The following is a 23353-nucleotide window of genomic DNA, read 5'->3' as shown; positions in this document are numbered from 1 at the left end:
TTTTGAGCATTACTTTGCTAGCATGTGAGATGAGTGCAATTGTGTGGTAGTTTGAGCATTCTTTGGCATTGCCCTTCTTTGGGATTGGAATGAAAACTGACCTTTTCCAGTCCTGTGGCCACTGCTGAGTTTTCCAACTTTGCTGGCATATTGAGTGCAGCACTTTCACAGCATCATCTTTTAGGATTTGAAAGAGCTCAAGTGGAATTCCATCACCTCCATTAGCTTTGTTTCTAGCGATGCTTCCTCAGGCCTGCTTGACTTTGCATTCCAGGATGTCTGTCTCTAGGTGAGTGATATATTGACTGTCAAACCGAGTGCAAGGTGCTTGGTGTTAAAATTAAATATTAATTTCAAGTATAGAAAGAAATAGCGTCAAATAGAAATAGATCAATCAAATGAATGAAATCTGTGCTCTGTGATGGGGTGGGGTGGGGTGGGGGCGGGGTGGGAGGAAGGGGACATAGGTATACCGATAGCTGATTCACGTTGTTGTAAAGCAGAAACTAACAACATTGTAAAGCAACTATCCAATTAAAAATTAAAAAAAAGAAAACTGTTAGAAAGAAACGGACCTGAGATACAGGCCTTAAGAAAGGCTTCAAGTCCAAGAAAAGTTCCCTAAAATGAAAATGTTGTACGCACATGGCCCTCGCCTTACCCATTTCCATGGAAACTGAGCTCATTTCCGTGTAGAGCAAGCCCTGCCTGTTTGTTTGATGGATTCGTTAGAGCCTTCTGCTGCTTTCAGACAAAACTGTGTTTCTGAGCCCAACGATTGGGGATGAGGAGGAAAATAGGGGATTGTGTGTTGAAACCACAGGGCCTGAACCAGGTGCCAATCACACCTCTTAACTTTTAGCACCTGCTGAGTCCCAGCTCCCAGTTGGGAACCAGGAAGCTGCAGTTTGCCAGATGTTCAGAAGCTGCTGCCAGTGTAACAGCCAAATATTATTCTCCATACCAGCTATCCATCAAATATTTATGAGGGCCTATGTTTCCGACGCTCTTCAGATACAGGGAGAGGCGTGAATATGTACATTTGAAGGTAGAAAAACAAACGAAAGCAAATTTGAACTTCATACTGAAATTTCTTCCTTCCTATATTATGTGAAATCCATATTAGGACCATTTGAAAGTAATCAAACTTCATAAAATATTACTGTAAAAGGAATAAATATTTTAAAATGTATTTCACATGGTGTTTCAGAGAACTAGCGCCCTAACCGGAGAAGGCAATGGCACCCCACTCCAGTACTCTTGCCTGGAAAATCCCAAGGACGGAGGAGCCTGGTGGGCGGCAGTCCATGGGGTCGAACAGAGTCGGACACAACTGAGCGATTTCACTTTCACTTTTCACTTTCATGCATTGGAGAAGGAAATGGCAACCCACTCCAGTGTTCTTGCCTGGAGAATCCCAGGGACGGGGAAGCCTGGTGGGCTGCTGTCTATGGGGTCGCACAGAGTCGGACACGACTGAAGTGACTTAGCAGCAGCAGCAGTGCCCTAACACCACCTAGCCTCCTGCAGCTGTCTGAAAGACAGCTTCCTGAACCTTCTTATTTTCTTTTTCCTTTGAAAGCGCTGTGTTGGAAGTAACATGCATTTGTGATTTTCGTTCTGGCATTACTTCGTTATCTCTTTTTTTGAAACAGCACAGACCCACGTGGTAGTTGAGATTATTTCGTAGTTTGAAAAAGCTAGAGAACTTGACTTTGATATCTTTAAAAAAAATCAAAGTTAGCACTGATTTAAAAATAATCTTATGTATTTTTAGGAGGAAACTGGAAAAAATAATTTAGCACAATTCTGATAAGCTCTGAAATAGCATTTTTCAGAGTCGCTATCTCATTAATGAGTTGCTGATATGAGTTATGTCCTTGTAATAAAGTGGCATTGCTGGGTAATGAGGCTCAGCTGAAATGTGAAATCTGATAACACACATTTGCACATTTTAAGGAAGCCCAGCTATTAGAAGCAGTGGTTCTGCCCCACATGAGATCAGTTCAGCCGGCATGCTTGTCTCCTTTTAAAAGTGAAGCTTCAGTGCCGCTGAAGGTGCTGTCTCAGGTGTCCTGGTTCCTCGTAGGTAAATTACAGGGGAGCATGCCTCGCGGTGTGGTGCTGGCTTTTAGCCTCAGATGATAGAAGGGGAGGGAGGCAGGAGGGATCGCCTTAGGCCCTGACAGTCACTCAAGTGCCGTCAACCCTGTAGCGCTCCAGGATCCCTTGGTTGACGCCTGCAGCTCTCCAAACTTTGTGGCGCCGGGTCCCGTGGCTTCTTCGAGAGTTTCAGACTGGACAGCCTAGTTCTGTGGGCAGCTTTTCCCTGGGCGACATCTGCCTTGACTCTCCCTTTGCAGCTGGAGAGTTTCCTCCTCCTCGTTGTTTGAGTTCAGCTTTTCCTGCAGCATTCAAGTTAACTCTGGCTACTCTTTGAATCAGTGACCTCCTGCCCTCTTACCTGGCTGTTCTCATGTGTTAATTCTTGGAATGATTCTGAGACCAGCCTGTTGTAGAAGAAGTATTGCCATTCTTCATAAAGGGATTTTAAACATCACACATAGAGCCAGTTATAGCCGCCATCAATCCTTTGTGGAGTAAGAACAATAAACAGGACCCCCCCCCAAAAAAAAGATACTGTTTACAAATTCTCTTAGTTCATGTCTTTTTTCTTTAAATTTTCTTTATTATTTTTGCCTGTCCTGGGTCTTCCTTGCTGCACGTGGGCTCCCTCTAGTTGCGGTGGCGAGTGGGGGCTGCTCTCTCATTACGGAGCACTAGCTAGAGAGCACAGGCTCAGGAGTTGTGGTGCAAGGGCTTAGTTGCTCCGTGGCATGTGGGATCTTCCCCAATCAGGGACGGAACCCGTGTCCCCTGTACTGGAAGGTGATTCTTAACCACTGGACCACCAGGGAAATCCTTCATTTATTTCTAATGGTTATTTCATTCATGATGTTTTGAGACTGGCTGAGAATTAGGACGCATCCAGATGTATCAACAGTCTTGTGTGTCCCTGTGAGGTGGACGAGACTGTAATTCTTACTCCTGGGTTTTGTCTTAGAGAAGTTATACATCTACATGCTTCAGGTGGTGTGTGATCTTGCATAAATCTCAGATGAGTTTTTGGCTCTCCGTATGCCAGTCTCAAATAGCCACGTCTCAGAGTTGGGAAGGGAAGCCGGGGACCGACTGCTTCCTTTGCGTCCTCCCTGGTGGTCCTTCTGGCAGCAGTCCCGTCTTCGCTCTCTCTCTGGCACTAACTGGCCAGCTCTCGGCCTTGGGAGGCCCCCTGCTCCGTATCTGACCAGCATTAATAGCCGGAAGGTCCTCCCTCATCGAGGCGCATCTGCCTTCCTGCAGCTTTCACTCCTGGGGTCAGAGTTTGTCCTCTGCAGCCTCATAATACAAGGACTTGGTTTCTGCCAACCCACCGCCTTCCTGAGAAAGAATCTGCCCCCCCCTTTTTTTTTAAAGGGGGGTGGTCAAACATTTGTAAGTCTTCCTATGATGTTCGTTTATTAACTATCCTGGGTACTTAAAAATTTTTTGAGTTTTTAATATAGTGGTTTTAAATTAAAAGCGTAAAGAAGGCCGTGCAGTAAGATGTGTGTGTGTCTTTCCTGTTTACCTCTGTCCCTAACCATCTAATTTCTGTCCTCAGAGTCAGCCAGCGGCACCATCTTCTGATGTCCTTGCAGAGTTCATGACACACAGACGCACCACTCACTTGTGCGCCCGCGCACGCGTCTTTGCCCGTGCGCCCGTACACTCGTCTTCTGTCCCCTTTCTCTGTAAAGAATGGCATCGCCCTGTGTGTTCTCCACTTAGTCGTTTCATGTGAGAGCACGTCTTGGAGAGTGTATTTCCATTCTTACGGTTGTTCAGTGTTCTAGCACGTAGATTTTGTCCTATTTACTTAAAAAAAGAAACTAAGCAACCACCTCCGTCAAGTCATGCCTCTTGGGTTTGCACGTACCGCTGGCCTGGGGCACAGGGTGCAGACACTCCCTGCTCAGGACCTGGACTGATGCTTGTGGCTTACACTGTCCCAGAGGTGAGTCATACTGCGCCGAAGACAAAATAAGCCCCCCAGGACCCCCTACCTGCACTCGTGATGCTCTCCCATCCTGTTCCTTCCATCCTGCACTCTGCATTGACTTAAGCAGCCAAGCACACACCGCACTCACTGCCGTAAAACTCCATCCTCAGCTTTGGCCTCATCACCCATTCTGATGAAATCTTTTGGATTCTGATCCTATCTTCTGACCTTTCATCTGGCTGTGTGTATCAGCTGCAAATTGGATTAGCCTGCTGTCAGTAACCTCCTCCAAATTTTCCTGGCTCACGATGTGGCCCAAAGTGGAGCTAATCATAAAAGCCCCCTGACATAAGCCCTGGGGGCCCCCTAGACTTTTCCAGTGATTAGGCTCTGGATAGGAGTTAGCAGCAGGATGCAACTCAGCCCCACCCTTACTTTAGCATCAGTTCACCTTCCCGTCATCATCTTGTCTAGAAGAATACAGAGTATTCTGGTTGAAGGCTGGCCAGGGTCCATGTTCACCAGTATGCAGTGTGCCCTTGAACTTTTTGCCTTCTCAGAAAAGGGAATAAGTGTGCATGTATCTTATATTCTTAGCAAACCTCCACTGGAGATTGTTCTTTTCTAAATGTCCAGAAAATATTTGGTGATTCACTCTAGAATTTCAGATAAATATCCCTGATTCATTCCCCCTGGAAACATGGGGGATACTCAGCTCTTTGCTAGAGTCTAGGAGGACAGTCCTGAGCAAGGGGAGAGGGTGGCTCGTGTCTCTCTGGCCTTGGGTGGCTGCCTGTGGACCATTCTTGTTACTTCCCAAGATCTGTCTAGCCTCTGCTCTGCAAGAGCATTGTCCTTGGCCATGATGTTGTTCAGTTGCTCAGCCATATCCGACTCTTTGTGACCTCATGGACTATAGCCTGCCAGGCTCCTCTGTCCTCCACTGTCTTCTGGAGTTTGCTCATATTCATGTCCATAGAGTCAGTGATGCCATCTAACCATCTCATCCCTTGCTGCCCCATTCTCCTTTTGCCTTCAGTCTTTCCTGGCATTGGCCTTTATAGCTAATTTTAAAAAGCCAGCAACAAAAATGGTGAGAGGAGAAATGTAGGTCCTGTGGGAACTTATTGTAGGGGTGACTTACCGAGTCTTGGAGATCTGGAAGGACATGTTCAGAAAACATGATGTTTAAGCTGACACCTAAAGACAATTGAGGAGGAGATCTGAGCAAAAATAGCATCAAATTGGTGGAGCTGGCAGAGGGAGGAACTGCCATCAGCCCAGTCTGTATAATTTATAATGTGATTCATAACTTCTTTCAACGCTGGGAACTTTGCCCGTCTCTGATTCTGTAATTTCTGAAATGACCAGAAGTTTCAGTTTCTCATGACGGATGGGGACTTGGTGGAACCAGTTTGCAGAGCCTGGATTTCCTTGTTGCCACCTCCACTCCTCTGTTTCGGACTCTGGGTCTCCTCGTTGTTTTCCAACACAGACAGGCTGACTCCATGTAGTCAGGAAGTGTTAGCACAAGAAGCCTTCTAATTGTAGCCCAAGAGTGGGCAATTATTTTTATTAAACTCTTCAGACTTCTCTAGGAATTAGGAATAGTTACCTTGTGAGGATTTATCTGGTAGTGAATAAAGTCTTTGTGGGACCAAACCAAAACATTATCTGCAAGTATGTGGCCAGAGAGATTGGGAACATCCACAGTTCCTGTGGCAGTGATTCGGGTGCTATCTCCTTGAGTCACAGCTGGGATTTGGTCGCCCGCCATGGAGGGGAAACCTTCTGAGTTGTGTGTGGTCAGGGCAGCCTGGGGAGGGAAGTGGGGATGGGCCATCTGGAGCACAGGAGATAGAAGCCTGAAGGGGTTTCTGTTTGGGCTGCTCTTTGAAGGCCTGTCCTGGAGCTTGAGTACTTCAGAGGTAGTGGCAGGGTTACCCTGTTGCAGAGATGAGCACAGTCCGTGTTGGGATCTTCAAACTAAGCCCTTGTTCTGAGGTCACACTCATTATTCTCTGAGGTCACTTGACTAATTGTAGGCAAGAACTGATGCTTTCAAACTGTAGTGCTGGAGAAGAAAGGATATCAAACCAGTCCATCTTAAAGGAAATCAACTCTATTCATTGGAAGGACTGATGCTGAAGCTGAAGCTCCACTGCTTTGGCCACCTGAGGCAAAGAGCTGACTCAATGGAGAAGACCCTGATGCTGGGAAAGATTGAAGGCAGGAGGAGAAGAGGGGCAACAGGGGATGAGATAGTTGGATGGCATCACCGACTCAATAGACATGAGTCTGAGCAAACTCCTGGATCTAGTGAAGGACAGGGAAAGCTGGCATGCTGCAGTCTATTGGGTCTCAAAGAGTCAAACACGACTTAACAACTGAACAACAGCAAAGCAAGTTGAATAGATGCAAATTAGAGTCAAGATACCAGCCCTGTATCTTCAAATCCACGCAACAGGCCATTTTTTCACAATAAAACCTAACAGGCAACACCGGATTTTTTAAAATCAGATTTGCTCCTATGTGCCCTCGTCAAGTTGCTGGGAGCTCTTGGCCTCTCCGACATGAGTCCTGCTTCCCATTGTACTTGGTGAGGGTCAGATATGGGGCCATGGGGTTCACCTGGGGATTGTCTTCTTCGGGATTCTTGGGAGTCTCTGCCTCCCGAAATCCAAACTTTCTGCCAGTTCCTCCTGGCCAAGCTACACACACCACGCAGAAATCCAGACTTTATTTTGAGAGGTCAGGTATGACTACCATGAAAAATAGAGAACTTTAGGGAATTTTCTGGTGGTCCCCGGGTTAGGGTTCATGCTCTCACTGCTGAGGTCGCAAGTTCAATATCTGATTGGGGAGCTAAGATCTTGCAAGCCATGTGGTGCAGCCAGAAAAAGTGTATAGAATTATTTTAAAAATATGTGTATTGTGTTGTTCAGTTGCTCAATCATGTCCGACTCTCTGAGACCCCATGGACTGCAGCACGCCAGGTTTCCCTGTCTTCACCATCTCCTGGAGCTTGCTCAAACTCATTCCATTGAGTTTGTGATGCCATCCAACCATCTCGTCCTTGGTTGTCCCCTTCTCTTGCCTTCAGTCTTTCCCAGCATCAGGGTCTTTTCTAAAATAAGTCGGTTCTTCGTATCAGGTGGCCAAGGTATTGGAGCTTCAGCACCAGTCCTTCCAGTGAATATTCAGGGTTGATTTCCTGTAGGATTGACTGGTTTGATCTCCCTGTAGTCCAAAGGACTCTCAAAAGTCTTCTCTAACACCACAGTTCAAAAGCATCAATTCTTTGGCACTCAGCCTTCTTTTTTTTTTTTTAATACAAATATGTATATTATATATATAATTTTAGATTTGGAGCTATGAGTTTTGGCTTTCAACAAAGTGCAATTGTTTATTAGCATTTTTAGAACTAGAACCACAAGATAATTCTTCTCTTAGCAATCTGGAAGGAATTTAAAAATGTTTCCTGTCTTATGATTAAGTTTGGAACAAAAAGACCATTGATAACTGGATTCTTTGAAGACCTTTTACATGGAGTTTTACCAAGTCTTTCTGGTAAAAAGAGAATTTTTAATTAGTGGAGGAGAGTGACTGCATCCTTTAAGTGGGACTCTCGCCAGCACCTTCATCCCACGGATGCTGTTCACGGGCACCTTCCTCACCTCCCCCCTGTCATCACTGAATTACTGTGGATTCTTGGCATTTGAGGATTTAACATTCCTAACTGAGAGCCAGTGTAAAAACCTATCCACAAGTTTGCATTCTTGCTGAGGCGTGCATTTGAGTCATGCTAGCTACGAGGCCCATGGAAATGCACATGTCACTAGGCCTGTCCCTGACCCTGGCTGCCGCCCACTGCTGCTGACTCCTCAGCCTAGCAGTGGCCCCTGAGGCCATCTGCTCCCTCATCTCTTCTTCAGGGATGGATTTTCCAGGTGAAATGATGTGCAATGGTGATGACCGTAAAGGAACTTGGGGTGACCACTGGGAATGCCAGAAGCCACAGACATCCAGTGCTGTCACCAAATGAAACAAAGGGCATGATAGTCAAAGCAGCATTTGGTGAGAGGGGTGGAAAGGAGAGCCTGAGACAGACCTGCATTTATCAAGCCATGCAGAGCTGGCTTCAAGAAGTGACAGAAATCGTATGCGTGCTCGAATGCCATTCTAGGGCAGTTTGTCTCCTGCGACAACGTTGCTTTTCTGGAGCAGGTGATATGGTTGCAGCCAGTCTGCCCAAATGTAACTGTTTCCAGACTTTCCTCCCATGGTCTTGCCATCTCCTTCGCCTGAAGGGCATCCTTGGGACCTGGTCTGGCTCCCTCTAGGGTGGTCGGCCACCCCGACTCCACCCACTGTTTTCAGTCCCAACCAGCCTTTTGTCTCTGTGTTCCAGGGTGTCCATAATTCCCTTAAAGGGACCGAGAAGCCCTGTTGAAGTTCTTCCTCTTTTCTTGCCTCCCAAATGCATTTTCTATGACTATTTTGCAAGACTTGCAACCTTGCTATGAGTCTGGCCTCATCAGCGAAAACTCCCAGATCTTCATCACACTGGCTATGAAATCACCATTGCTGCTATGCCTCTACGTGTATAACGATTTTTTAAATGTCTCGATGCAGAACGAGCATGCTCTACTCCATAATATTTGCTTTATTAGTCTTCATAGCTCTTAATTGATAAGCATGTAATTTGCGTGCTGGTCTTTCATCTTTCAAAAGAGACCTTGACCCTGGAACGTGTGATGACCATAATGCCTCTCTCATTTCCGGATAGCTGGGTCCCGTAGTTTAACTCTTCTGCTGTGTTCTAAGTTGTAATTAGGGTAAGAATAGTGGCCCCTTACTCCCTCCCATCCTTCTTTCCTATCTTCCCTGTCACAGGACATTATTCAGATGCTGCTCCCTTCTTGCCCTATATTAGTGCCCTTAGAGCAGCACCGTCCCGTAGAACTTTATGTGATTATGGAAACGTTCTCTGTGCTGTCCAGTACAGTAGCCACTAGGCATGTGGGACTGTCGAGCACTTAAAATGTGGCTAGTGTCGCCAAGAAACTGGATTCTAACTGATTTTAATTACATTTAAAATAGCTTTTTATAGCTAGTGGCAGCCATATTAGACAGTGCAGCCATGAGGTTTGGTTGAAAATATGACTAACAAGAAAAAAAAAAAGGCAACAGTGATATATGACTTATGGCAGTAGCCTTTACTTCTTTTTCTTGTATTGAGACATTGTCCCAATTACTGGAAAATCTCAGTTTAGCAAGGAGATTAATTAGACCCCCATTGTTGCGTGGGATTCTCCCTGCGTGTTAATTCTCTATTGCTGTGTAACAGATTATCTCCAAATTTAGCATCATAAAACAATAAGGATTATTAGCTCATAGTTTCTGTGCATCCAGAGATCAAAAGTGGCTTAGCTGGGTGCCTCTGACTCATGCCTTGCTGGCATATAAGATCTGTCATGAGCTTGCGGTCATGGTGTCAGCCAGGAAGGCTGTCATCACAGGGCTTAACTGGGGCTGGAGGACCCCCTTCCAAGAAGGTTCATTCACGTGGCTGTCGGCAGGAGCCCTCCGTTCCTCCCTACAGGGACCTCTCCTCTCCTCAGGCTTCTTGAGGGTCCTCACCGCATGGCAGCGTGTGGTTTCCCCCGAATGAATGATCTCAGAGAGAGAGTGAGCCACAGTGCTTTTCATGACACAATCTTCAAAGTTACACACTGTTACCTCCCCCATGGTCTTATTACAAAGACGTGGCTAAGTCCAACCCCTTGCCAGGGAGAGAAATGAAGCCCTCCCTCTTCAAGGAATTTCAAGAATTTGTGGACCTATTTTAAAGCCACACAACATAATTTCTGAAAGTCAGTCACTTTGTGTGTTCAAATTGATGCTGCTCTGGAGGGCCATCCTTTTCACTTCTTCCTATTTGTTGGGTAGAAGAATGGCTGCAATCTAGTAGAAGTTAAGAAATTTAGATTGTGCAGGATCCAATGTTTCTGCAGCTTTTTCCACAACCGATATCCTTGGGACTTCGCTTGTTTCATGTATCATGTGTCGGGCTGACACTGGTGAACGGCTGCCGCGGATAGTCTTGTGGGCCGGGGCTGTTTGCTGTCATCTTTATTACGTGAGCTTGAGCTGGACGTGTAGTCTTGGTGTTGAGCTGCTCTTGTTTTCCGTCCTCCATCTTTGTTCTCATCACGCACATCTCTCGCCTCTGTGTCAGCCCTGTATCCTAGGCGTATTTCAGTGTGTGTGTCTAACCCCCACAGTCGACTGCTAGGCCCCGAGCAGCAGAGAAGACTGTCTTGCTCAGTTTTGTGCTCCTCCTTTCTGCTAGCAAAATGAAGATGAATCACTCAACACATCGTTGTTGTTGAGTGTGTCATTAGGTCAAAGTGGAGAACGCACAGGGAGAGAGAGAGAAAAGTTACAGCGTTGTGAGATCAGGGAACCCCTCAAGAGAGTGAATAGGGGCACAGGTTTAGGGGACAGGAATTGGGGTAGAAAGGGGAGAAAGGAGGTAGAGAGGATAGGATATAGCAAGAGTTGGCGATGATGAGAATGTGGGGTGATGGGCCAGTGCAGGAGATTTTCAAAAATATCTGGAACACGATCTTGTCTCCTAGTTGGGGCAAGAGCCAGGTGGAAATGGAGAGATGAACGGTATCTTCCGGGTATCAGGTACTATGTGGACACTTCCCACATGTTGTCTTATTTTTTAAGGCAACTAAAGTTAGTTGATGTATATATAACTTAGATACTTGAGTGGCACAGAATTATCAGTTATCTCTTTTAATCTAGAGTGTTTACTGCAAGTGTTAATAATAACTAGATAATAACTAGAACTATAAATACACTGTAGAATATGGAAGGTAAAGACATAAATTAATTTAGGTACGAATCATCAATTATCTCTTTTAATCTAGAGTGTTTACTGCAAGTGTTAATAATAACTAGAACTACAAATATACTGTAGAATATGGAAGGTAAAGACATAAACTAATTTAGGGGAGAACAATTAAGAGGTACCCTGGCGCCAGACTTCCTTGTCCACATGGACAGCTGGTGTGTATGATATGTGGGGTCACAGTGGATCCCTGTGGAGTAAGACCACTATTTCAAAACCCAGATACCACCTTTTTGGGGTGGGAATCATTTGCCATTGTTAAGAATTGGGAATAAAATGTAATTGGAAATAAAGTATTAAAGTTCACCTTCTCAAGGCAGATTCATGGAGAAAAGGTCAACTCTAGTGTCTTGTGTTGAGTTGGACTTGAGATTTATTTTTACCAAAGGAACCACTTTGATAGATGATGTATTTAAGAGGTTTTGTGGGTGGGCATGGGAATCTGGTCACCATTTACACACAGTTTATATGAGCAGGCTACTGAGTCGTTCATGGCAAATAGATGGGGAGACAGTGGAAACAGTGGCTGACTTTATTTTTTTTGGCTCCAAAATCACTGCAGATGGTGACTGCAGCCATGAAATTAAAAGATGCTTACTCCTTGGAAGGAAAGTCATGACCAACTTAGACAGTATATTAAAAAGCAGAGACATTACTTTGCCAACAAAGGTCTGTCCAGTCAAAGGTATGGTTTTTCCAGTAGTCATGTACGGATGTGAGAGTTGGACTATAAAGAAAGCTGAGCCCTGAAGAATTGATGCTTTTGAACTGTGGTGTTGGAGAAGACTCTTGAGAGTCCCTTGGACTGCAAGGAGATCCAACCAGTCCATCCTAAAGGAGATCAGTCCTGGGTGTTCATTGGAAGGACTGATGCTGAAGCTGAAACTCCAGTACTTTGGCCACCTGATGCGAAAAGCTGACTCATTTGAAAAGACCCTGATGCTGGGAAACATTGAAGGCAGGAGGAGAAGGGGGCGACAGAATGAGATGGTTGGATGGCATCACTGACTCAATGGACATAAGTTTGGGTAAACTCTGGGAGTTGGTGATGGACAGGGAGGCCTGGCGTGCTGCGGTTCATGGGGTCACAAAGAGTTGGACACGCCTGAGCGACTGAACTGAACTGAATTGTAAACAACTGGCTTACAAAATGAGCCTTCAGAATACCATCCGTTTTATGGTTTGAGCGCCTTGTTTAATATCTCGATGAAGAATTAGAAAATTAAGTAGGAAGGAGAAATACATGTCAAATGCAGAGAATCCTTGTTACCAAATAACAATGCAGGACAGTTGATTAATAGAATGGGAGGAACCCTCAAAGTCATGGGATAGCCTGGGTTATCTGGCCTCACTTCTTCTCTGCCTCATACAATCCATCTCCAGATAATATTTTCATTGTCATAATCCACCTTAGTTAAATATTTGATTCTGGGGAGTCATAACCAGGGACTAAAATGTCATGCATAGATTTTATGAAAGTAATAAAATGCTTCAGAGAGTGTAGCTGCTCAGCGTGGGGCCCACTGCATCTGATAAATGAGTCATATACCTGGTCATGTGTTTCCTTGCAGAGTGGTGATGGCTGCTTATCTGTGTGCAACCTTGTTATTGAGAGGAAGCAAAGATAAGAAGTTTTTACTGAATGTCTGAAACCTGTGTGTAAAAAACTTTTTTTTTATTATTTTTTTTAACTTTATTTTATTTAACTTTACAATATTGTATTGGTTTTGCCACATATCAAAATGAATCTGCCACAGGTATACATGTGTTCCCCATCCTGAACCCTCCTCCCTCCTCCCTCCCCATACCATCCCTCTGGGTCGTCCCAGTGCACCAGCCCCAAGCATCCAGTATCGTGCATCGAACCTGGACTAGCGACTCGTTTCATATATGATATTATACATATTTCAATGCCATTCTCCCAAATCATCCCACCCTCTCCCTCTCCCACAGAGTCCAAAAGACTGTTCTATACATCATCTATACTCTTTTGCTGTCTCATATACAGGGTTATTGCTACCAAGTTTCTAAATTCCATATATATGCGTTAGTATACTGTATTGGTGTTTTTCTTTCTGGCTTACTTCACTCTGTATAATAGGCTTCAGTTTCATCCACCTCATTAGAACTGATTCAAATATATTCTTTTTAATGGCTGAGTAGTACTCCATTGTGTATATGTACCACAGCTTTCTTATCCATTCATCTGCTGATGGGCATCTAGGTTGCTTCCATGTCCTGGCTATTATAAACAGTGCTGCGATGAACATTGGGGTACACGTGTCTCTTTCAATTCTGGTTTCCTCAGTGTGTATGCCCAGCAGTGGGATTGCTGGATCATAAGGTGGTTCTATTTCCAGTTTTTTAAGGAATCTCCACACTGTTCTCCATAGTGGCTGTACTAGTTTGCATTCCTACCAACAGTGTAAGAGGGTTCCCTTTTCTCCACACTCTCTCCAGCATTTATTGCTTGTAGACTTTAGGATCGCAGCCATTCTGACTGGCGTGAAATGGTACCTCATAGTGGTTTTGATTTGCATTTCTCTGATAATGAGTGATGTTGAGCATCTTTTCATGTGTTTGTTAGCCATCTGTATGTCTTCTTTGGAGAAATGTCTATTTAATTCTTTGGCCCATTTTTTGATTGGGTCATTTATTTTTCTGGAATTGAGCTGTAGGAGTTACTTGTATATTTTCGAGATTAGTTGTTTGTTGCTTCATTTGCTATTATTTTCTCCCATTCTGAAGGCTGTCTTTTCACCTTGCTTCTAGTTTCCTTTGTTGTGCAGAAGCTTTTAAGTTTAATTAGGTCCCATTTGTTTATTTTTGCTTTTATTTCCAATATTCTGGGAGGTGGGTCATAGAGGATCCTGCTGTGATATATGTCAGAGAGTGTTTTGCCTATGTTCTCCTCTAGGAGTTTTATAGTTTCTGGTCTTACGTTTAGATCTTTAATCCAAAAACTATTTTTTTTAAGAGTAGCATTTTCTTTCCTGCTCTCCTGCTCCTAACCTTCAGGGCGAAGTGAACTTCCCTGCAACCACAGCTTGTAAATAGGAAGCGCTCAATAAAGGCCCTCTCCCCTTTTATCTCCCAGCTATTAACTCCATATTACATGAGAACTCTTTTCTTGTCCTCCAAATAGACACCTCTGTGCCTTTGTGAGCTAGCTAAAATACAACATGTAGCTATGTTTTCTTGGGACAAAAGGTTTCTTCATTTCAGAAATATGGAAACCTGTATTCCTAAGCCTGTGATTTTAAATTTTCTGTTCTTCCCCCTTTAGTATTTTCTGAAGTTTCTACATAAATGTAGTTTCCAAACAAAAATACTTAATGTTTCAAAAGGAAAAAAGTGCAAATAAGCAAAAAGAAGTTATCCATTATCCAGAGATGATCATTCTTATCATCACCCTTTCTAGGGCTTTGCGTGTGCCTGAATATATCAGATCAGATCAGTTGCTCAGTCGTGTCCGACTCTTTGCGACCCCATGAATCGCAGCACGCCAGGCCTCCCTATCCATCACCAACTCCCGGAGTTCACTCAGACTCACGTCCATCGAGTCAGTGATGCCATCCAGCCATCTCATCCTCTGTCGTCCCCTTCTCCTCCTGCCCCCAATCCCTCCCAGCATCAGAGTCTTTTCCAATGAGTCAACTCTTCGCATGAGGTGGCCAAAGTACTGGAGTTTCAGCTTTAGCATCATTCCTTCCAAAGAAATCCCAGGGCTGATCTCCTTCAGAATGGACTGGTTGGATGTCCTTGCAGTCCAAGGGACTCTCAAGAGTCTTCTCCAACACCACAGTTCAAAAGCATCAATTCTTTGGCGCTCAGCCTTCTTCACAGTCCAACTCTCACATCCATACATGACCACAGGAAAAACCATAGCCTTGACTAGACGAACCTTTGTTGGTAAAGTAATGTCTCTGCTTTTGAATATGCTATCTAGGTTGGTCATAACTTTCCTTCCAAGGAGTAAGCGTCTTTTAATTTCATGGCTGCAGTCACCATCTGTAGTGATTTTGGAGCCCAGAAAAATAAAGTCTGACACTGTTTCCACTGTTTCCCCAGTTGATATTTATTTTAAAATGCGACTGTATTGTGAGGGCAGGTTAAAAGCTAAAGCAACCTGCAGCTTTCAGTGAGAGTAAGCTCTGCAAGTCTGTTTGCACTTCGCTGCCTGGGAAGGGTCGGTAAGGTGAAGGTGGAAGGGGCAGAGTGAGACAGGAGAGGCGCCCCCTTCTTGGCCTTCAGAATTTTCTGTTGGGCAGGGGAAGGGGGACAAGATTGGAGGTGGGTGAGTGGGAGGGTCTTACTGACCTTGTCTAGAAGATGCAGCCAGCATTTCTGCCCACGTCTCATTGGCCAGAACTTAGTCGCATGACTGCACCCAACTGCAAGGTGTGCTGGGAAATGTAGTCTCCTTGCCAGTCCTAGGCGAAAGGGGAAACAGCCTGTTCAGCAACGTGCTGGTCTCTAACTCCGTTGTATAAACCGTTTTGTAACGTTCTTTAAAAAAAAAAAAAAAGAAAGAAAGGAAAAACAAATAGTTTATTTTGAACATGATTTTGTGGGCAAAATCTGGTCCCCTCTCCATCTCCACCGTATGCGAAACCCCACCCTCTCTTTCCAGATCTCCTTATAATTGGTCTCCCTGCTCCTGGTCTTGGTCCCCTGAAGTGACCGTCCCCCAGCAACTGAAGGGGTCTTTTAAAAACTGAAGTCAAATGTTGTCACTGTCCTGCTTGAAACTTTTCAAAGATGGTTGCAGTTATGCCCCCCACCCCCACGAGGCTGGCCCGCGGCACTCGGACCCCACCGGCCATGCTGCCCCCGCCCCCGCAGCCTCTCCCCTTGGACTTGTCCTCTGAGGTGATGGGAGCTGCCAGCATCTCTGCCTGAGCCCCCCGCAGCCCAGCACCTGCTGTCCTCTACAGCTTTCAGCTCCGATGTCACCTCTCCAGCTACCAGGCATGGGTCTCCTCCCTCCCTCCCTCCCTCCCTCCACGTGGTTGCTTTTTTTTTCAATTGTGCTGTGGTAGTCGAGCCGTCACCACCATCAGAAATCACCTGGCTTGTTTGTTTGGATGTGCTTGCACCGCACCTCTCTGTTCGCTAGACTGTGGGTCCCTTTAAGTAGGGGGAGCTTCATTTTGCTCCCATCTGTATCCCTAGGTAATGAGTCCCGCCGCTGTGGCTGCTTAATACAAACTTGTGGGATGAATGAAGATCCTGACAGAGTGCACACATTTTTAATGACAGTACTATAGCCCACTGCATGGAATTACCATGAATATTTAAATGTCTACTTTTGTGTCTTTTACAAAAATGCTTTGATGACTCTTATCTAGTTTTTTTGGGATTTTGGTACACGTATCTGTGTTTATTTTCTTAGGATTGATTCCTAGGTGAGAATTTGTTCACTGAATCAGTGTGTGTACAAAAGTTTAATGTGTTCAGAGCCTCTGGATTTGTTTCTCCATGTGGTTGAGCACACTCTCAGCACTAAAATGTGGGCAGGGTGGGTAGAGGTTCTGTCTGTCTTCATGGCTGTATCCCTAAATCTTAGAACAGTTGTTCATGCTTACTGAATGAATACATCAGTTTTCATAAAAAATTCTAAGTATCCCTTAATTTAAACTTATTTTTATTCATTTATTTGTATAAATGTTCTCTGATTTTTAAAATGTATGTTTTTGCAGAGCAGGTCTGTCCAATGTAAGAACATCCACCCAATGTTAAACCCAAAGGCACTGTGTTAGCAGGGCTCATCTTATTCCTTAGAACCCAGTCAGGGTTCCCTTGAGCCCCCTGTGGAGTTGGTAGAAAGTCCAGGATTTTCCAAAACTCCAAAGGATATACAACAGGGGATTTCTAACCAGAACCTTTGTCTTCTCCTCTGTGCCTGGGACTGACTGTATCTTGGTTTCCATCACGCTGTCCCTTCTATGTTGCCCCCACATCAGCCACAAGTGCATAACTAGGTGAGCTGCTCTGAGTTGGTCTTTGGAAGGAGTTACTGCTTTGCAGACCCTTCCTCCTCCTCCCCGCTTCTCACAGGTCCTTTTACCCTCCTGCTGCTACATCACACATCTGCTTCAGCCAGCATCCAGGACCAGCCTGGAGATGAAGTGCTTTCCTTTAATGGTATCCATCCTCTGGGGGTTCCAGCCGACATCCCTTCTGTGCACAGTGGTGTTGGGGAGAATTGCTGATTTGCAGGATCTGTTATTGGTAGAGGATGGCAGAGTTGAAATGGGGAGGCAAGGTGATAGAAAAAATATGTTCATCTCCTTGTCCTCATTTCTTCTTCTGAATGGGTCCTTATTTCCCCAAGTAAAGTCTTAACCTCTTTTCCTGGCAAACGAGGATTTCATTTTAACCTGTGGTTCTCAACTGTTATGCTATGGGTACTTCTGTGTGCATGAGTGCTCGGTCATGTCTGACTCTCTGTGACCCCATGGACTGTAGGGCGCTAGGCGCCTCTGTCCATGGGATTTTCCAGGTAAGAATACTGTCGTGGGTTACCATTTCCTTTTCCAGGGGATCTTCTTGACCCAGGGATCAAACCTACATCTCATGTATTGGCAGACAGATTTTTTACCACTGAGCCACCTGGGAAGCCCATAGGCATTCGTAAGTGGGTCATAAACTCTTCCCAGGTGTACCAGGAACTCTCCACAGGTGTGTTGCCAAAGTTTGATCCATGTGTAAAAAATACTTAAACTGTGGCATTACTTGAGCTGAGTAGGCCAGAAAGTGAAGAAAGTTGCTTACTCGTGTCCAACTTTTTGTAACCCCGTGGACTGTAGCCTGCCAGGCTCTTCTGTCCATGAGATTCTCCAGGCAGAAATACTGAGGTGGGTTGCCATGCCCTCCTCTAGGGGATCTCCCAAACCTAGGGATTGAACCCAGGTCTTCCACATTCCAGGCAGATTCTTTATTTACCATCTGAGCCACCAGGGAAGCCCCAAGAACACTGGAGTGGGTAGCCATTCTCTTCTTCAGCAAATCTTCCCAACCCAAGGATCAAACCTGGATCTCTGCACTGCAGGCAGATTCTTTGCCATCTGAGCTGGCCAGAGGACCTGTCAAATGATGGCTACAGGTACAGCTTGCTGTGAGAAATGGAAAGCCTTAGCCTAGAGAACATGCTAAGAAGGAATCCCTGATGATTGGTGGTGACCTGAGTGTGTAAGAGAAAGGGAAGCGTGCTCAGCACCTGCTTCAAGAACCAAGAGAAGGCTGTGTGACCTGGGAGCTTTAGTAGGTCCGGTAATATGGCCCCGTTTTAGTTATCTCTGACCTGGTTGAATCCTTTCGTGAAGGCTGAAGTGAAGTGATGTTGCTCAGTCGTGTCTGACTCTTTACCATCCCATGGACTGTAGCCTAACAGGCTCCTCCGTCCATGGAATTTTCCAGGCAAGGATACTGGAGTGGGTTGCCATTTCCTCCTCCAGGGGATCTTCCTGACCCATGGATCAAACCCAGATCTTCCGCATCACAGGCAGACACTTTACCTCTGAGCCACCAGGGAAGCCCTTCATGAAGGCTGGAAAGCATTAAATCCTGTCCGACTTGAATGCAGGCCTCTGGAAAGGGAATAAGGAACACACACGTTTGTGTCCCTTGTTGTGTTTGCATGTGAGCAGCCTTCTGTTTGGAGTGATGGTTGGAGGGGCACAGAATCCTGGAAAGGAAAGGTTCTCAAACATGTGTTCAATTGCATGTATGTGTCCTTGATCTGAGCGGCTAGTGGACAAGGGTTCAGCACCCTTTTCTCATTTTATTTCACCCTGCCTTCATCTCCTTTGACATGACAGAACCTACAGGTCACTCAACAGTTTCTTTCCCTCACCTATGTCTTCTCTAAACACATTGGGTAGACAGATTTCACATTACTTCTCTCTTGCCCCTCTGCACGTGGGGCTCCATCCAGAGCTATTTTTTGTTCTCACTCTTCTTGGATAACTTCTCACACATCTTGAGCTCTACCTGTCAACTCTACACTGAAAACTCCCAAGTATCTAGCCAAGACTAGGTGTCTCTCCTATTTATCTATTTAGTCATCTTCCCCCCCTCCCCATCTGGTTGTTTCATATGGCACCTGGAATTCAACTGAATCCTCTGTTTCGATTTATGTTGAGACTTAGTGACTGAAACCGGAACCTGAGAGTCACCCTGGGTTTCTGTCTTCCCCTCCCTGTAAGCCATCTCGTCTGTCCCCAATGTCTTAGCCACAGACTAGACCTTCTCCCGCCGTGGCAGCGTGGGCCTGTGCATCCCTCTCATGGACCATCAGCATTTTCAAGTCCAGGCTCCATGCGCACTGCCTCGGAGCTGCTTAGAAAACATTGGAATGAATGAATAAGCGGGCAGATGAATGAATGAATGGCTTCTGAGATGGTTTGGGGTCATTTCCATTTGGGATGATGCCTTTTCTTTTTTTTTTTTTACTGGCACGAGACATTATTTTTGCTTGCCAGCACTGACATTTTGAAACTGTAATTTTGAGAAGAGATTTTTACCATGTGCAATTCCTCTCTCAGCCCTCACACACGTGTATATTAACTTCAAAGGAGGAATTATTTATGGAATTTATGGAATCTTGTTGCACTTGGGCATCATCTCAGTGGTTTCATGCATGCGGCTGTGTTCCTGCTACAGCTGGGAAATATTTCCTATCAATGGTAGAAATAATTGATCTGCACGACCTAGTTTGAATCAAACTTGTGCTTAATTAACTCAGTTGCTCTAAATGTCGAGGGTTGTAGGACATCCACTTGCTTATTCAATCTTTGCAGTATATTCTAAGGGTTGTAGGATTTCAGAGCAGGAATATTGCCTTTGGAATTTAGTCTAAGGAAGGATCGATCACCCATTGCTTTGTTCCAGATCCCACCACTAGACTGAAGAGGAATCATTGACTTTGTGTATTGGGTAAGAAAACGATGGATCAAAAGTCTGTTTTTTAATCTATTTTTTCCCCCTCTCCAACAGGGAGAGTCCCGTATTCTCAGAGTGAAGGTTGTTTCTGGAATTGATCTCGCCAAGAAGGACATCTTCGGAGCCAGGTATGTCTGCTTTGTTGTTGTGTAGGTTTCTGGAGTTTAAGCAAAAACTTTTCGAATTAGGCATCCATGGGAATCACCCGGAGGGAGGGGGGTGGCTTCCTAAAGCAGAGATTGCTGCCCGCCTCCACCAGTTTCTGACTGAGTAGGCGATGCAGATGCAACTGGTTCAGGGCCCACATTCTTGCAGGGGTCTCAGCTAGGCTGGCTTGGCCTTCCCATGGGTTTAATGAGGAAATTAGATTCAGATGTTTCTGTTTTTCTGCAGCAGAAAAATAAGTTTGAGAATATGTTTGTGTTCATTTTAATATATTCCTGTTGGTGTGTGTGTGTGTGCTTTTTTAAATCAACTCTAGCTGAGGGAAACAAAGGATCATTTTGTTCCTGGGAGAACTGGGTATTTTTTGACATGTGTAATTTTGGAATTAAGAGATTTGGTGATTCCAATGGCACCCGACTCCAGTACTCTCACCTGGAAAATCCCATGGACAGAGAGCCTGGTGGGCTGCAGTCCATGGGGTCGCTAAGAGTCGGACATGACTGAGTGACTTCACTTTCACTTTTCACTTTCATGCATTGGAGAAGGAAATGGCAACCCACTCCAGTGTTCTTGCCTGGAGAATCCCAGGCACGGGGGAGCCTGGTGGGCTGCGTTTGTGGGGTCACACAGAGTTGGACACGATGGAAGCGACTTAGCAGCAGCAGCAGCAGCGGCATTTACAGAAGCACTGGCAGCCTGATCATTTGGGGTGTTTCAGCTCTTTAATTTGGGTGCTGCACCTGGTATTCCTGTATTTTTCAGTCAGCCCTATTGACTCTTGACAGTGTGTTGCCATAAGTTGTAAGACCTGGGAGCAGAGTAAGGATTAGAGCTGCTGGGAGCTAGAATTTGAACCAGATTTCAGAGAAGAAAGCCCTTTTGAACTTTTGGCCTAAAGGTTATAGCAGAAGTTGATCTAATTTATCTTCCCTGTTTAATGGAAACAGGAAAGGTTAATTCTTAAATCCTGAAGGGCTGCCAGTGACCTGCCACATATGCAGTGGTGCTGAAACAGATCGCTGGCCCCTCTCAGGACACCCTCTTCACGTTGGGTACCCCATGGGGTTGAACCACGAGGGCCATGCTGGCTGCTGGAATCACCTCGTCAAAACCCTGGCTCATCGTCTGTGTCCCCAGGATGGTGGCCCGTGGTGATGCTCTGGCCTCAGGGCCTCAGCCTGACCCTGGAGATGCTGCGTGACGAGGCTCGTTCTGTCCAGCTCAGCTCGTCCTCCCACACCCCACTGAAGCCCCTGACTGCCGTTGGTCAGACCTCTTTTATATGCTGTGCTGTTACCAGGCCTGGTTTTTTTCTTCCAGTACTTGTTTATCAGGCTGCTCTGGGTCTTAGTTGCGGAATGCAGGATCTTTTTTCAGTTGCAATGTGGGGCCTTTAGTTGCGGCATGAGAACTCTTTAAATTGTGGCATGTGGAATCTAGTTCCCTGAATAGGGATCGAACCCAGGGCGCCCACACTGGGAGCATGGAGCTTAGCCACTGGATCCCCACGGAAGTCGCACCATGCCTGCTTTGAGTTTTATTTAGCAAAGAAATCACTAAGTTACTAATGACTTGCACCTGGCGAAATGACCAACAAGAAATCCAGGCATATCTCACTTTATTGCACTGCAGTGCAGGGGGTCGCTCAGAGTCGGACAGGACTGAGCGACTTCATTTTTACTTTTCACATTCATGCATTGGAGAAGGAAATGGCAACCCACTCTAGTATTCTTGCCTAGAGAATCCCAGGGACAGGGGAGCCTAGTGGGCTGCAGTCTATGGGGTCGCACAGAGTCGGACACGACTGAAGCCACTTAGCAGCAGCAGAGTACTGTTTTTTGTTTGTTTTTTAAACAAATGGAAGGTTTGTGGCAACTGTGTTGTCAGACGATGGTTGACATTATTTTTTAAGCAAGAACGTATTTTTAAATTAAGGTACTTACACTTTTTAAAAAAAGAATGCTATTGCACATCCAACAGACTATAAATAACTAATATATGGACTATTTATAACTATTGCACATCTAATAGACTAAAAGTAACTGTGTGATACGTCACAGGAAGCCCGAGATTATGTGGCTCAGTGTATGATGATATTTGCTTTATTGTGGGGCCCTGAAACTGATGCTGCAGTATCGCCTATAAATAAATAAAATTGATGCACATTCAATATCGGGGAAATATTTTTTAAAATATCTCTCATGCTTCAGCGTGCCCAGATGACTGACGGAGGGTTAGCTTTCTGAGTCGTCTCACCAGGAAACGACGCGCTCTGGGGTGCTGCCGCCAGCCTGAGCTCCAGGTGCTGGGCGGGGGGACGCATCCACCTGCAGCTTCTTCCTCATGTGACTGCGAAGCCCCCTTACCACGCGCCTGAACCAATGCTCTAACGCTTCACTTTCCTCTTACTAAACGAGACATTTATTGGAGACAGAGGCTTCTTACTTTTCAGTATCTTGCTTCTACTACTTAACAGGCACCAGCATCAAGAACAGAACTGGGCCGGTTGGCTTTTCACATTCCACATTTGCACACTGACGAGTAGATTGTGTTTTATGTCAAAAAAAAAAAAAAAAAAATGCCTATCGTTCTCACTGACTCTGCATCAAATGTTAGGGTTTGGAAGGAAGGAGCTGGATTTGGAAAATTTCAGTCCCTTTTCCTTAAATTCATTTTCGTTTTGTTTTATCCAAAACTCTTCATAAAAAAAAAAATTGAAATGGATTCAGATTATGTTTTCAGCCTGTTCAGAAGATCTGAGGTTAAAATTGGAGCGGAATTGAGCTCCAAATCTTATAAGAGCCAAGCAGAGCTGAGCCTTGAATTGTTATCACTTATACGAGAAGAGAAGGGATCATTTCTTGGGGACAGATTAGAGAGGAGTTACAGATAATGCCTCAAGACGTTCAGTGGAAAGAAGCAATGTCGCGGCTTCACGGACTGGGTTCCAGAAAATGAGTCAGAAGCTCTGAATCTGGTTCTGCCTTCGCTGTCTCAGTTCAGTGAGTTCCGCACACACCTGCCTGCCCCCCTCCTTCCCTCTCCTCCTCTCTTAGGTACCTCCGTTCTCCAAAGACCCGTTTGCCGGTGAGTGGGTGGCCCTGGGAGGGCTAGGGGACCGAGTGGGGCCACTCCACGCTGGCCCCTCCCAGGAGAAGGGTGCCGGCTCGTACCCTATCATTTGCCCAGTGACCTGACGGTTCTTCCACGTTACCTGGAGCACCTCCTTTCAAGTCACCTCCAGTACATTAGCAGAAAGCAGGGAGCGAGGAGGG

At 45.4% G+C, this 23353-nt stretch overlaps 1 protein-coding gene across 3 annotated transcripts in view; it reads left to right on the top strand.

Moving 5' to 3' along the window:
- The window catches only part of NEDD4L (NEDD4 like E3 ubiquitin protein ligase), a 379669-nt gene that overhangs the window by 106118 nt on the left and 250198 nt on the right, over window positions 1-23353 (top strand). For all 3 annotated transcript variants that reach the window (XM_025273167.3, XM_025273168.3, XM_025273169.3), the window contains exon 2: window positions 19968-20041. In XM_025273167.3, coding sequence (XP_025128952.1) covers window positions 19968-20041 — 74 coding nt within the window. The remainder of the gene's footprint in view (window positions 1-19967; window positions 20042-23353) is intronic.

Source organism: Bubalus bubalis, chromosome 22 (genome assembly GCF_019923935.1).
Source record: "Bubalus bubalis isolate 160015118507 breed Murrah chromosome 22, NDDB_SH_1, whole genome shotgun sequence".
NCBI lineage: Eukaryota > Metazoa > Chordata > Mammalia > Artiodactyla > Bovidae > Bubalus > Bubalus bubalis.
This window is presented reverse-complemented; position numbering and strand designations above follow the sequence as displayed.